General features: G+C 34.9%; 2 protein-coding genes and 1 long non-coding RNA gene across 4 annotated transcripts in view; 1 reads left to right on the top strand and 2 right to left on the bottom strand.

Moving 5' to 3' along the window:
- The window catches only part of LOC147763979 (uncharacterized), a 3,092-nt gene extending 2,088 nt beyond the window's left edge, over positions 1–1,004 (bottom strand). The window contains exon 1 of the long non-coding RNA XR_015331835.1: positions 752–1,004. This is a non-coding gene — a long non-coding RNA (uncharacterized LOC147763979). The remainder of the gene's footprint in view (positions 1–751) is intronic.
- Positions 1–10,430, top strand: part of LOC106175504 (EF-hand calcium-binding domain-containing protein 6) — a 25,231-nt gene extending 14,801 nt beyond the window's left edge. The window contains exons 18-31 of one of the 2 annotated variants that reach the window (XM_086999638.1): positions 1,283–1,454; positions 1,678–1,932; positions 2,233–2,468; positions 2,688–2,784; positions 3,076–3,428; positions 3,784–3,939; positions 5,309–5,498; positions 5,761–5,952; positions 6,211–6,444; positions 6,749–6,937; positions 7,453–7,672; positions 7,999–8,177; positions 8,602–8,805; positions 9,432–10,430. In XM_086999638.1, the coding sequence (XP_086855764.1) occupies positions 1,283–1,454; positions 1,678–1,932; positions 2,233–2,468; positions 2,688–2,784; positions 3,076–3,428; positions 3,784–3,939; positions 5,309–5,498; positions 5,761–5,952; positions 6,211–6,444; positions 6,749–6,937; positions 7,453–7,672; positions 7,999–8,177; positions 8,602–8,805; positions 9,432–9,710 (2,956 nt within the window). In that variant the 3' untranslated portion in view covers positions 9,711–10,430. The remainder of the gene's footprint in view (positions 1–1,282; positions 1,455–1,677; positions 1,933–2,232; positions 2,469–2,687; positions 2,785–3,075; positions 3,429–3,783; positions 3,940–5,308; positions 5,499–5,760; positions 5,953–6,210; positions 6,445–6,748; positions 6,938–7,452; positions 7,673–7,998; positions 8,178–8,601; positions 8,806–9,431) is intronic. The other variant, XM_024074172.2, reaches the window with a different exon arrangement.
- Positions 10,364–15,292, bottom strand: LOC106175519 (uncharacterized). Its single transcript, XM_013557567.3, has 5 exons — positions 15,186–15,292; positions 14,660–14,767; positions 13,623–14,186; positions 13,192–13,362; positions 10,364–12,913 (listed from the first exon to the last, which is right to left on the bottom strand). Exons 1-5 carry the CDS (start codon positions 15,205–15,207, stop codon positions 11,961–11,963), a joined length of 1,818 nt encoding a protein of 605 aa, XP_013413021.2. The 5' UTR covers positions 15,208–15,292; the 3' UTR covers positions 10,364–11,960.

Genomic DNA, 15,292 nt, shown 5'->3' with positions numbered 1-15,292 from the left:
TAGATTTAGACATGAAAAAGGTAAAGGCCAAAATGGTACATTTACCCATAACACTAGAGTAAAAAATTGGTATTCTGAACAAATCGGGTTATTTTTTTCAAGAAATATTGGAGCAGTATCCATGCAATATATACCACGCCACGACCAAGATGTTCAAGAATCTAAACACACCAAATTTTTTTATAATCTTGCATTTGAAAAGTACAAAAAGCGGTAAGGCTTTTGGCCATAACAAGCGTAACACTTTTTGATCGGAACTCATGAAAATTGTCAATTGTCGTATCCAAGCTAGACCACATGTAAAATCGCAAAAAAAAAACAATACTGCTCAAGCAAGTGTGTTGCACACATAACAATTAGTTAAATTTTATGACTGTCATGTGACACAAGTTTCAAAAAGTAGGAGGAAAATGTCTTTTGGAGTAATTTTTTTTTTCGAAATATTAACAAGATGGCGGCTTAAGCATCTGCTTGTTATTCGGCTACTGAAAGTGCACCTAAGTTTTATTCTTTGCTATTGCCACAAATTACTTAACAATTGCAACTGTATAAAGACCAAACTTTCTTCATCTGATACTATATTTATAGGCACTTGTTATGAGTGGGAAATATTTTTCGTGCAATATTTATTCTCCACACACCACCTCGCGAGATCAACGTGAAGCTGGGCACTTACACAGTGAGACCCTACGACATAAAAGTTGCAATTTATCTTCCTATTTCGTGTAGTTATGCATTTTAAAGCACTTACCTGTTTTTTGAAAACCTTGTCCAACGTAATATCATATAAATTCTGTATTTCTCTCATTTTTTAGAAACTTGGGACTCCGTTTCTGTTTCTGTCCTCAAAAATCAACAGACGAAGGCACAGATACTAACAAACGAGATTTAAACGAGAGTAGCAATTAAGCGTAACAGAGATAGGCATCCATTGTTCTCTGGGTTCTATTCATTCCGACCAATGAGAGACCGTAATACGGGCTCCGCCCCCACGCGTGTAATCTCCTTCTGTTATAACTCCTTGGCTCAAATAACAATGCACTCTGTACGTGAAATACTTTGAAAGATTACACAGAAAAGGGAAGTTGCATATTACTTCTCATAAACGTGATTTTACATAAGATCAAAGGAAAAATGATAAAATGGTTATCACATCAACCCTAAGGTAAAACATCAAAAAGAATTTAAAGGAGCGCAGATGATTTTTAGATTAAAACTATTAATTTGTTAGAAAAGGATTCTCTAATACTGGGGCTTTTTTTTAATTTGTTTTGTTTTGTAGACAAGCACTTGAAAACAAGGCAAACCTAGATAGAACAAATGCCATGACTCCTGAAGAGGTGATTGTGAGGCTGAAAGACAGAATGGCTCAACACAATCAAGAAATTAGACGCTCCTTTTTATCATTTGATAAAAAGGGCAAAGGCAAAATTTCAAAGAAGTCTTTCAGGGAGGTAAGTGATTACAAATAATGCATTTACATTGTATTTCACATGTAAATTCTATTGACTTACAAAAATTGATAATTTTATGAAGATACCAAATAATTTTATGACTTAAATTTTTTGAGAAAAACTGCTTACAGTTCATTGAAGATAGAAATATATTTTAGTACGCTATAAATGGTCAGTATTCCTTTTTGATTAAATTGAGTGGTTATTTTTTAAATTCTTACAGGTTCTTAGCAGCTTCGGCATGGTCATGTCAGATGAATGTTTCAAGAATTTGACAGAAAAGCTTGGGTTTTACAAGGGGCACCTTTCATACACAGACTTTGTAATGGCATTTGAGGACCCCAGGATTGGTGATGCATCCCCTGGCAATGTCCATCAGCCTAACCACAGGGTGAACCCCATCAGGGGAGATGAAGTGGGAATGACTGCTGAACAAGTAGAAGCAAAGTTTCTCGGTAAACTTAGGGAAAACTTTGCCGTGAGTATCATATATGGTTTTGAAAATCATTTATTTATATATAATATTATATACTAGTACCATATATATTCAACTTAATGATATTGTTTATACAAATACATGTTAGTGCATCATTATTATTAGCTCAAATGATGAAAAAATCATTTTGAATATAACAAGTTCATCATTCATTGTAGTACATAATGATTATTTGGATTAATATTCAGCATTTTTTATGGAAGATGCACTATTGTATATCTTGATATTCTTGTTGCAACTATTTATATTGAGAATAACTGATATATTCCTTCTGCTTTACAGGACCTTAGGGGTGCGTTTTACAAGTTTGATGATGATCATAATGGCCTTTTAACAAAAGCAAATTTCCGTCGTCTGCTAGATGCTTTTATGTTCATCATGCCAGACAAAGAGTTTGAGAGATTATGTCAAAGATTGGGATTCACCAAACAGACCAAATTAAGTTACCGGGATTTCCTGGATGCCTTTGAGATTAGAGACACACCTGAAGGACACAAATGGCTCAATTCGGATCACAGGTAACTGACATTAGGAAATTTAGTAACACTTGTTTAACACTTTTTTAAAGGTGGTTTCATTTTATTGGAACATCTGATGCATTCTTTATTCTACATGTATCAGTAGTAGGATATTTTTAAAAAATGAAAGGAGAAAACTCTCACCAGACCAGATAGTTCAGTTATGCATTTATCTGCTTTCAGCAACATGTATTGGGAATTATTTCATTTACTTTTTAGGTTCAATGATACATATTACCCAGAACTCCTCCAAGCAGATACAGTGCATGATATTTTAGCTCAAAAAGTTCATGCTCAGTGGAAAGACCTTTCCACGGTGAGTGTTGGATGTTGGATTCAGATTTTATGTGATTTTGAATCTTTAAAAGGGATGGATCCTCTTAATAATTATCATCATACTAAAGATGCATGAAATAATGCCATGAAAAATGACATATCATTTAACTTCAGATAAACAAAATATGTGACCTCAAAACAAATTTTATATATATTTAAGAATCAGTTTGAAAATTTTTCTGATGTGCTGAAGCCTTTGCCCCTCTATTAATCAAGACAATATACAAGCAGTTCAGCAGCACGTAATTATTTCTTTTTTTCCTTGCTATAGGCATTTTGCTCAATGGATAAAAATGGAAATGGCATAATAACAAAGAAGGAGCTTCGCTCAACATTGGCCAGGTTTATTCTTCACATGGAGAAAGAAGAGTTTAAGAAGCTCTGGGCAAGATATGACAGTGAAGGTAAAGGATATGTTACCCATCAAGACTTCCTGCAGAAACTGGGAGCAGCTGAGTTTGCCCCTGGGGACATGGGTGGGACCAGCAGAAAGATAGTTGACAACAGCTACAAAGCTCTGGACCTGCACCATCAACAGCAGCAAGCAAAACATGAGAGGATCACGCAGCACCAGGCAGAGAGGACGGCTGTGATGTCTGTGAATGAAGTGGAAAGAGAATTAAGGTGGGTTGTTTTGCATAAATCATTGCAATCACTGTATTCTTGATCAAGATGAAAATTGCGGGAGACACCTTTTTTAAATACATAATATGGTTATTTTATATCAAAGTTTTTAAATATTAAAATATCAAGCAAGGTAAATATTCATAAAATAATTTTTTAAATAATATTTTGCCTTACTAATGGACACTTTCTAAATAAAATTCTATTTTGTAATAATTGAAATATTAATCATGCTTTTCATTCTCATTTTTCATTTTTGATGTATATCTATTAAAGTATTATGCATGGTATATTTTGATAAAGTTCACATCAATATATGAACATGCATTTATTGATGTTTCAATTCATCATTTAGGGATCGTTTCCGTGACCAATATGACAACATGTATGCTGCCTTTAAAAAGTATGATACCAAGAAAAAAGGATCCTTGTCTGTCAGTGAAATACAGAAAGTACTGGTGGACCTGAATTACTTCCTGAATGATGACCAGTTCTACCAGCTTTTAGATAAGTAAGTGTATTATATTTTGACTAGTTAATATACATGTAGTTAACATACAGAATAATGGGTATATTAAATGAAGATTTTTTCAAGTCAACAAATTGTACTTAATTTAAAGGTGCATGGGATGGGTTATTAGTGAAAAATACTTCATGTAAAGGGATTTTCATGTCATCTTTGATATTTTTCCTAAATGCAAACTGCAGCTTCAAAGCACTAAATGCAAAAACATTTTTCAGATCACTTATTTGAGTATCATTTTATATGGGCTGAACAAAAGCTTCCGTCTTTGATCTCTAATCCCACTGATTATTTTTAAGAAGGTTTATATGTGAAGTATTGTACAATTTAGTAAATGTTTTTTTTTTTTTACATGTATCTTTCTGATATGATATGGTTTGTAGATAGAAATGTTGACATAGTTGTTAAATGCTTGCAAAACATGGCATATGAAAACATAATGAGTAAATTTTAATAACTTGAATCCATTTTTTTCTTACCGATAAAATGTTCAAAAATTATTTTTTCTAAACATTTTTTATGAAAAACAACAAGAAAAAAAATGAAATGGAGATAAAATGATTTGCAAAGTAAAAAAAAAAATATGTAAATACATATAGAAACTACATATATATATATTTACTTTTAAAGAAGTTGACGAAAAGTGGTTTTATATACACAAGTACTTACATCAAATTTCTAAATATAATTTTTTCTGTCTAATCTCTTTATATGTTTATTATCATTAAAAGAATAGCACGGACAGTTTCCCTACATGTAAATGCAATAAAATGCATCTGCCTGACAGACAGTCAATTATGCACATCTCATAATAATGTTCTGAGATTTTTTTTAATCCGATTGTTTCTTTTGTATTGTGTCAGATTAACATACATGTACCTGCATATATGATGCTCACCTAAATGTTTTTATTTTTGAGAAATGTTAATGAAGTAAATATGTTTGTTGGAGACAAATCATATTTAGCCATATCATGTGTCCTGAGGTCACCTAAGGTTGAATAATACTCCATTGTTTGGCTTATAAGAAAAGCTATTATTGGCCACATTTTGTGCTAAATAGTTATGCATGAAAAAGCAATTTGTCAGGACAGGATCAAAGTTTATTGGGAAACTACTCCAGTTAAACATCAGTATAATGTGAGGAGAATCGACTCTTTTCACTGGTTCAATTGAAATCATGTCAACCATGTAATATCCACTTTGATTAAATATTTGTTAAAGAGCTGAGTGTTGATAAAGGCAGTCTGTGACCTTGAATAAACATTAGGAGTGTAGCCAGAGGTCGTTGCTATGGAGTGGATGTAAACAGAATAGAAAGCTTGTACAGTTAAGCGTGTAACCTAAATATTCTTCAGGATCGGGCTAGTAGCTACCAACAGCAGGATAAATTATGAGCAGTTTTTGAAGGCATTTGAAGACGGCAGAAAATCCAGCTACGGTCACAGAACAGATGTTCAGTTAGAGGAATATGAAGATTTGAATCCCACTTCTGCAGAAAAGAAAATTCGTGATAAAATCAGCAATAACTTTGAAGTTCTCATATCTGTAAGTACAATAGAAATCATGGTCTATTTTGCCTTAGTGTGTACTACCATATGATTGAAAGACTTGTTTGATATTATTTTAAATGTGATACTGGGTAGATCAGAATACTTTCATTCTCTGCTTTAGACTTAATTACAGTTACAAAAGAGCATACTAGTACAGCAGGCCATTTATGACAAACAGTTAGTTGCACATGTACCATATCGGAACAGACTTTACTGACTAATTCTCATGCAGCCATGTTTCTCTTATTTTACTGCAGGCATTTACTGCCTTCGATAAAGACAAAACAGGGGTTATTGGCACAGCAGATTTCCGCCGTGTGTTGGATAATTTCTGCTTCAAGATGACAGATGCACAGTACCGGCATCTCATGAGCAGGATGAGTGCTCAGGGAGATAATACTGTGTCTTACCCAGATTTCATGGATTATTTCAAGCAAGATACACAACAGGTAATTTGAAGGGGGCCTTTTCAGATTAATTTTGTTTTGATTGTATTTATTTATTTATTGTCTTTGTTTTTAATAGCTAGTTGACTTTTAGAGAGTAAACAAACTGGACAAGGGATGGATCTCCAGTTAAATATCAAGAGAAGCATTTGCTGGTCATAATTACACTTGAAAATATACATAATTATTAAAATAATATGTATTGAATAATTCAACTTTATGTATTAAATAATTACATTCATTTGTTTACTGTCATTGCAGGAATCTGAGCAATGGCTAGAAACTCTTCAAAGAAACATGATGAGAGGAAGAACACCACAGCAGTCTGTGGGTATGGAAGAGATTCATGCTGCACTTCGGGAAAATGTCACCACCCATTTTTACCAGATGGCCAGAGCATTTGCTGAGATTGACTATGCCAAAATAGGAGTGGTCTCCAAAGAGGATTTCAGAAATGTGCTGAATAGGAATTCATTTAGGCTTTCCAATGATCAGGTACTATACCTAGCTGTCATAGTACTTACCTGTACATCTTATGTGATGTACTGCAGATATTTTGCTCGTAAAATATTTTCACTACATACTAATATGTAACAGTAATACTTAATTGATCTTCACAGCAATCAAGCAACATATTTTTAACATTACAATTTGTAATTTATATTTTTATGTCCGCCTCTCTCTATAGATAACTGTTTCAAAAAAGACTATCATGAAAGAAGTCTTACTGGTGCCAATGAATATTAAAATGTACAGGCTGAACAAATTAATTTTAATCATTTTCAAATTTTTATTCAAGTTTGAGAACTTGTGGGACACTCTGAAGATCAATGAGTTCGGCAACCTGGAATATCGCGACTTCTTGAAGCGATACAGCAACAGTACATCGCCAAGACCTCCATCTCGCTCCCGCTCTGAGCTTGGGGCTTCACCTGGAGGCCGCAGGTCTGAAACACCACTCTCTCTGAGATCGGGATCTGTAGCTAGGGTAAGATTGTTTTTCATTCTTAATGATTGAGGAGAAACTTGATAATCATGTTCATGTAGATATGTAAAACCTCTCTGTTTGGTATACTTTTTAACTTGGAGATTTAAGTAACAGCTGTAGTGTAACTGTAGCCTGTTTTGATCAATTACAATGGGTAGTTTTGCTTGCCCACTGGTAATATGATATGCTTTTGTGGACATCCATGTTTTGTAAACACAATAACAAAAAGAGTCCAGATGTTACATAAAAAGATGAAGAAAGAAATGTGTTGTTAATAGCACTGTCAAGGGAAAACTTATTTGTGTGGCTTGTTTATGCTTCTCACAGTGTAATCTTGTTCCAAATGTTTCTCTATATTCTACTGAGTTTTACACTGTAGTTCTTGCATTATTTTCAGTTGTTATATACAAACAAATTCCCACAATTTCTAGTGGAGGAATATTTCATATTTGGGTACACATTTCTACTTTAATTCCCATAAATTATAAATCTATATTTCTAAATATTCTTGACAGTCTGAGCTAATGGGCACCCCAGCAGGGTCCAGAGCAGGATCAAGAGTCGGGTCCAGGCAGTCCGGTCAGGGTGGTGGGCACTATACACCTCTAGTCAATGCAGAACACATTGAGAACAAGCTTAGGGACCACATTCACCGTACATGGAAGGACATACAGAGGCTGTGTAGACTGTGTGATCAGGAGAATACTGGGACTGTGGAAATGCAAGATATCAAAGGTATACATTACAATACCATTGGCTACTTAAAATGGTGTTCGGCATGTAGAAGTTTTTTTTTAAGTTGGTGAACTGTTTGAAAATATCTGAAATACTCGAAGTGTAATACACATGTAGTTTGGTTATATGAAATTTTGGTAAGTCAGTGGTATTGCAGTTACTGCAATTGAATGTTATAATTACACACAAACCTACGTACAGTATATAGCACCAATGCCAAGTAGTGAAAATATTTATCACTATTAGTTTGCAAAACTTGAATCCATTTCACAGTGAAATAATCAGTGAACATAAAGATTTTAATGGAGTCTTTTTTCCAATTTCAGATATATTTGACAAACTTGGAGTTGAAATGGCTCCTTATGAGTTTGACCAATTAATGATCAAGTATGACCTAAAAGAAAATGGCCGTTTTTCATATGTTCATTTCCTGCGCCATTTTGTCCTGAGCAGAGCAGCAGACAAGGGTTTTGGAAGAAAGAAGCTGCAGGAACCCAAAGTGCAGGTAGGTAGATATAGGCTGTTTAATATGACAGAATCAATTTTTGTCAATAGTAGTTCAATTTGATGAATAATTTTTTTTTTTTTTTTTTGCTTCGTTTTTTTTTTTTTTTTATAATTACCCACTGGTATGTCTCCTAATATGAAAAATTATAAAAACAATAAATAAATAAATTACTGTTTATTTCTTGTAGACATCTTCAGTTTGTATGTGTAACCTATTGACTCTGTCTTATGATGTTTATTGAAGTCTTCAGATACAAACCATGCACATTCTAAAATGTGTGGCCCTATAAAGTGAAATTATCCATTTTGCAATATTTTGAACCAAGTCACTAAATGCAAGTATAGCAAATATACTGTATCTGTAAAGTGCTAGGAAATATTAAATAAATGACAGTATTCCTTTGTGCGTCATGTGTGTATAGGAAAAAATTGATGAGGAAGATGATGACAATAAAGAGAATGGTGTCAGTGATGCACTTGATGTAACCATGAGTGCTAGATCATCACGCACTCGTAAAAGGCATAGAAGAAGTAAAACTGATTCTTACAAATTTGAAATGGAGAGAACCATGACACTGGAAGCTCTAGTACAAGACATTCTATGGAAGACTAAACACAAAGATGAGGCAAGAAGCCACTAATGCATGCACTGTGGAATTATTTGAATTGACACTTTTTCTTAACTTTGTCTGTGCTAAAAAAGATTTTAAGACACGTTTTCTGAAGTCCTGTCTGTATTGATCCTGTTGCCTTTATTTTCACGGATGAATTCTGCATGTTTGTCATTTTTGTTCGTTGTGAGCCCATATTTCCTTCAATTGGTTCCCTTTACTGTTTCTCATTTATACTGTGGTTTGTAGTATGGATGTTATTATTGCAGTGGAAGTGATCAAAACAGAGCCAATGTTGTTTACAGGCATTGTATAACATAAGGTTTCATCCTATGGCGTGGAAACTGAATGAGTTTCATAGATCGATAAACATGGTATAACTTTAATGTCATCTCTTTTATTGCATTTCCCATGCTCTTTGCATTGGTGAATCTATACATGTATATCATACTAGACTCATGGATGGTTTGGAAAATAAATGGTTCTAACTCAAATTTTCAGAATGACCTTCAAAATAAATGTGCACTGTAAACCAGAGGTATCAGAATCATTACGTCCGTTATAAGTTTTCTTTTTTCTTTACACATTGGTGCCACATTTGAACCAGATCTTTTAAATGGTATATTATATATTTATTTCAGGTCAGCACAGGTGAAGGGAGCCCATTCTTTTTCGAAGCCATGCAAAGACTTCAATCAAGTGTTGTGAGTGAATGGAAGGAAATGAGAAGAGCATTTCGAATGATGGACAAACCTGGACTAGGAATTGTTACACCAGCCCAGTTCCGACAAGTGCTTCGAGAATTTAACCTGAACTTAAGCGAGAATGAATTTTACCACCTTATGACATACTATGATAAGGACTTGAAGGGAAAAATAAGTTACAATGACTTCATCGGAGCATTTCTAAGAGCTTCGTGAAACAAAAACAAAAAACCCAAAAAGCTGGATGCAAATATCTATAAGGTCCAACCGATCTTGGTAAATGTAGTGCTGTCAGTTATTTTGCTGTCACTGCAGTCATCACATGGCAGCAATTTCATTCTTGAAACTGAACATGCAAGGTGATAATAGGAATTTATTGGACTTAGTACATAATGCCAAACTATGAATTTTCCAAAGTGCCTTATAAGGTTGTGAACTAACCAGCTTTGATCTGACCACAAACACCATGTGATAAATACTGTAACAATCAAGGAAACTCAAGTTGTGTTCTTTACATTATATACTCTTTTAGGTTTTGTCTTTTGGCAAACTGTATTTAGCTCATTACATTTATTCTCACATTTATCATGAATATGATTATTTTGAAATTTCATGGTAATTTTTACATGTAAAGTAAGCTGCTGTTTGCTGAAGAACCTGCTGTACTGTTTATATTTATACATATTAATGCCTTTGAAAATGTCATCCAGTCTTGCAAAAAAGAATAATGTCATCCACAAATTTAACCTTTTTTTCAACACAAATAATCATGTATCAAGAATGGTATAGCTAACATTCCATTTTAGCTGATCAAGAGTAATCTTGTTGTCATGTCTTCTGTTGCATGGAAATATTACAAGAAAAAAATATTTTTATGTATATTTCATTTTATTAAAATTGGAATACTGAATGTGAATAAACATGTTTTAAAAGGAACTAATCTGCTAATCTGTGGTTTGAAACTTCACACTTCAAAATTTATAATAAAGGTTGCTGACACATTTGATATATGAACAATGTAGGCTATGGAGCTGAGAATGATGCTTGTAATAGGGCACAGAAGTCCAATTTTAAGTTTGCGAGATTTCATCACTTCCAGAGACAGGTAAGATACTGCGCAACATTTTGGTGTTCTAATCAACAGTGACTACAGTTGCCAATATGGTTATCCCCTTTGTTTTTGGGTGTAGTCACCCAAGTAGCAGGGAAAAGTTCCTTTTTTGGTTTCCCTTGGATAAGCTCAAGCAGCTCAAATGGGACAGATCATATCGATAAGTTTTGATAATCATAATAATGAACTTGCAAAGTAGATGGCAAGGCTGTCCCTGGAAGTGGGTACATTGTGCAATAATGTCGCAATATTCACAGTATTATTGCATACTTGCAAACAAAACTTCAGTGCCCTATTACCTAGAAAAGTTCATGTTCATCACACAACCGACTCTGGCAAGGCAGTCCTAATTGCATATATAGACTGATATTGCTCGGGAATTACAAATTGAGGCAGAATTCAATCAGCCACTACTACACAAAATAAGTTCAGTATTGAAATTAATTGAAAACAGGCCAGAAGTAAAATTTTCTTCAGTCAACAGGTTAATATTGAAATAGTTTTACCTCCAAGAAAAATTTAGTTCATTCTTATAACACAACTGATAAAATTCTTCTCCGAGGCCAACTTAACACTTGCAATCAAGGTGGTGCATCATAACATGGTCAGGAGCACCTACACCACCCACAATATCAAAGTCTATTCTTTAGTCTGGATACGTTTTGACAATTGTCAACACTAAAAATGCAGCCTATTGTGATGAAATATTACAGAAAAATGAGTCTTCGACATTTTGATTCTGGCAAATAGGAGAGGCTTTGTCATTTTGAATAACATTTATATTCATATAACACTGTTATTGAAAATAATGAACTCCGTTTGGCACTTAGTTATAGTTAATTTAAGATGCAACTACATGTAATATATTAAATTATCACATTAACATGCTGCAATTGCACATACATTTTTACAAAATGATCCAAGTTTTTCTTGTCCACACACTATTGAAAATGTTGCATGTTAGTATACAATATTCTGTTTATTTGAAAATAATTTGTAAACTTCACAATGGCAATATGTCAGATACCAAACAAGTTTTGGGTTCAATATCTTTTAGGAAAAAAAACATGCAGACTACCAAGATCAAGGGATGAGATTGCCATATAGTGCAAAAAGTCATGGGGTCCAGGGGGACACCAAGGCCAATGATATTTTTGGCTCCCAAAAAATCTGAAATATGCCTAAAAATTTCATCCCTGAAGATCAAACATTTATAATCTACTATATAAAAATGAGGATTTTAAAATGCAAAACAATCCACATTAAAATCTCTGTAGATGCTTTTGCACAAAATTTCAATATTTTAAGCTTTTCTGTCCATTCTAAAGCAAATGACATCAAATGTTCAAAATAATTCACAACTTCAAAAGTGTGAATGGAGAATCAAGTTGAATGCTGGTTAAATCAGTAAGCAACAAATGATGCTTAAGTTCCACTGGTATCTCTAGCTGTTGTACCTTCTCCTTGACTTCTCTTCCAAGTCCCTGGCGAATCTGATACCTACACAGTGACATGAGACTTGGGGGCTCACAGATGGCCTGATCTAGCCAGTTCATCATTTCAGGAGAGTGCAATAAAGCATCTGGGACATCTCCAGTTTGTATACAATATTCCTTTGTAATGTTGTACCCTGCCACAGCTAGACATTGTGCCATGGGAAAAAAGCCAGTTTCAAGGGCCACATAAAATGGTGTCACAGGTTGAGGGTAAATATAAACAACATCAGATGATTGTGCATGCTGGTCTATACCCCTACTTGGCACATCCAGAGGGACATTTAATTTGAGGAGATACTGAAACACATTCCAGTGGTTTTGATAAACAGCATTCCACAGAGGAGTGGCAGCCACATTATTTAACATCTCGGGATCTGCACCATGTTTAATCAGACTCTGAACCATCTCTAAGTTGCCATTGTACGCAGCATAATGCAAAGCAGTGTCCAAATCCTTGTCTTTATTATTGACATTACAACCCAGAGGTAGAAGCAAGTTAAATGCAGCCATGGCATCACCGTGTGTTGCAAGAGAAAGGGGTGTGTTCTTGTCACTGGTCTGACAATCAGGTTTAGCTCCAGCAGACAGGAGTTCTTTCATAACTCCTACATGGTTGTCCCAGGCAGCCCAGTGCAAGGCCTGGTAGCCCATGTTATTCACCAGGTTCACATCACCTCCATGGTCAATCAATAGTTTGACAACGTCAGGTTTGTTTTCCACTGATGCAATCATAACAGGTGTATTATCTCCCTCTGAACACAAGTTAGGATCAGCCCCGGCTTCCAAAAGCATGCTTATGATCTTTATATTAGCTGAAAGAGAGAAAATGTTTTGAAGAAAATGATTTTAAATCTTACAAGAACCAAGGAAACGTAAACAGTAACTTTAATATCCCACTATGACAATACTAACAAATCTCTTTATTTTGTTTTAACCAACTGGCTTACTTTATCTACTCGAAATCTTCTTATCTAAATTATTAATTCTATCGAAATAAAATCGAAAAGATATGCAATATTTTAACCTACTTTGATAAAATAATTCATTATGGACAATGGGCATCTAATGTGATGGTTTTACTTCCACTTACCGTGGGACATCTCTATGGCTGCACACAGAGGAGTGATCTGTCCATGAAACCCTGCAACATTGACATCGATTGTTGGGCTTTGTAACAATAACTCCACACCCCTTAGACTGTTCTCTTCTATTGCCCGCAGTAGTGGCGTTCTACCATTAGTCTGAACATTTACATTTATACCTGAAGCAAAATTGTTTAATATATATATTTATTCAAACTATACATGAATTTAATTAAATATCTGTCCACCTCTTGTAAAAATAAAGTTACTGAGAATTTCCGCAATACAATTGCTTCCCATATAATACTTTTCTACAAAATACTAAAGGAATCCAATAGAAACCAAAACAAAAATTTTATATGAACAGTTACGGTCAGGGCAGTTACGGTTAGATCCAATGAGTACATGTATATAACCAAAGAACCAACTGTATACCTACCTGCTTTGATGACCATCTGTAATGCCTCTTCAAAAGAGTCAGTCATAAACAAATCAAGGCACATGTGGACCAAATCCTTAGGTCCAGGTGAGTTACCAACAGGGTCTTGAGCACAAAACTTTTCTAAGAGCACCTGCAGCACACCAAGCTGTTTGTTGAAAACGGCCCATGAACTAGCAGTGTGTAATGACTTGTTCAGGATGTTCAAGTCCGCACCTGCTTCAAGAAGCACCCTGGCACAGTCAACGTGGCCATGTGTGGCACAGATGTGTAATGGTGTCATTTGCCATGCAGCAGTTCTACAGTTTACATCCGCACCGCGGTCAATCAGCCATTTCACCATCAGAGGTTTGTTTGAAGCTGTTGCTACATGAAGAGGAAAGAAACTTGCACAACAATTTGCTGAGGGGTAAAAGCAATCCTCGTCAAATTCTGAAGATGTTTCCATTGCTGTGTTGTTATTACAAAGGCAGGTACCTACTCGGAGAACTTCCTCCATGTCAAATTTGTCATGCCACTGGTATTCCAAATCCCTATTACAACCACAGTCTCCTCCATGGGTTTCTGAAGAAACAGAAAAGGAAAAAATCTTTATTAAAGTGACTGCACATCAACAAAACTGACCCTATTCATTCCTAACATAGAGAATAATGGGCAATGGAAGTTGCTTTGCCAAAGTGATTGTTCAAGTTTGCTTTTAGGTGGGAAACAATCCCCAATGCACTTCTCGCATTCAGAACTATGTTGATGGCCATCATTACTCCCTCATTCGCAGATTATTATTTCACAACAGCAAAACTTGAAGACAAACAGACGAATCTTGCATTACAGCTATGTGATGGGAATACTGGTTGGCTTTACGGGAGTGTGGGACTTGAGGAGGTGAGAGGGAAAATAATCACCTGCGTGTAATTTTACAGTTATGTGCAACCACTAGTATATCTTTCATGCATCAGCATGTATAGTACAAAGTGGAGACCATAAACAGATGTGTGAACACATGAATTTTCATGTTAGACTGGACTCTTCTCACTTACTTATTTGAAATTCAAAGCCAATGTCTGCATTCTGAATGTCACCAGGTGTGCCTTCACATAATAGTTTGAAGAGGGTAACACTTTTCTCCAGGTTGAGTCTGGGTGGCTCTAAGAGAAAAAATATATAGTTGGTATTGATATGGATTAAACAAATACGTGAACATTTCCAGCCAGTTACAGAGTATAGTTAGACTAATATTATCATCAAATTTATTTGCCCTTGATATCTACACTGGTAACAATACGGGCAAATTTAAACGTGAAAACATTAATACAATAAAAATTGACATTAAACCACATAAGCTCAAATTTCATGGCAAAATCTGAGCCAATGAACAGAGCGAGTATTGTAAGAAGACGGTGGTCTGGCTACCCGCCAACTTTCCTTATTCGAACACCAAAAGAAGTGTCATTTTCAGTGAATAAAGGCATTTTTGTTGGGTTAATTATGATAACTGACACAATTATCACTTTCTTTTAATACCATTTTCAATCTAACGGTTTGAAACAGACACATCATGCTCACCGGCAATCCGTTCTCCTGTCATGCTAGCAGAATCCCGTGAGGTCACATATGAAAACGAGGCACGGGTTTCCCCACGAGCTGTTCACGTGAAATGACATGTATGATTA

The sequence above is a fragment of the Lingula anatina genome, chromosome 1 (genome assembly GCF_051362555.1).
Source record: "Lingula anatina isolate TDL-2025a chromosome 1, LinAna3.0, whole genome shotgun sequence".
Taxonomy (NCBI): Eukaryota; Metazoa; Brachiopoda; class Lingulata; order Lingulida; family Lingulidae; genus Lingula; species Lingula anatina.
Note: the sequence above shows the minus strand (reverse complement) of the source record. Positions and strands in the feature narration are given on the sequence as shown.

Coding starts and splice junctions, on each gene's coding strand:
- LOC106175519 (XM_013557567.3), bottom strand. CDS start 15,207: ATGACAGGAGAACGGATTGCCG. Junction 14,187..14,659: donor TGGCTTTGAATTTCAAATAA/GTAAGTGAGAAG, acceptor CTGTTTCTTCAG/AAACCCATGGAGGAGACTGT. Junction 12,914..13,191: donor AGCCATAGAGATGTCCCACG/GTAAGTGGAAGT, acceptor TCTCTCTTTCAG/CTAATATAAAGATCATAAGC.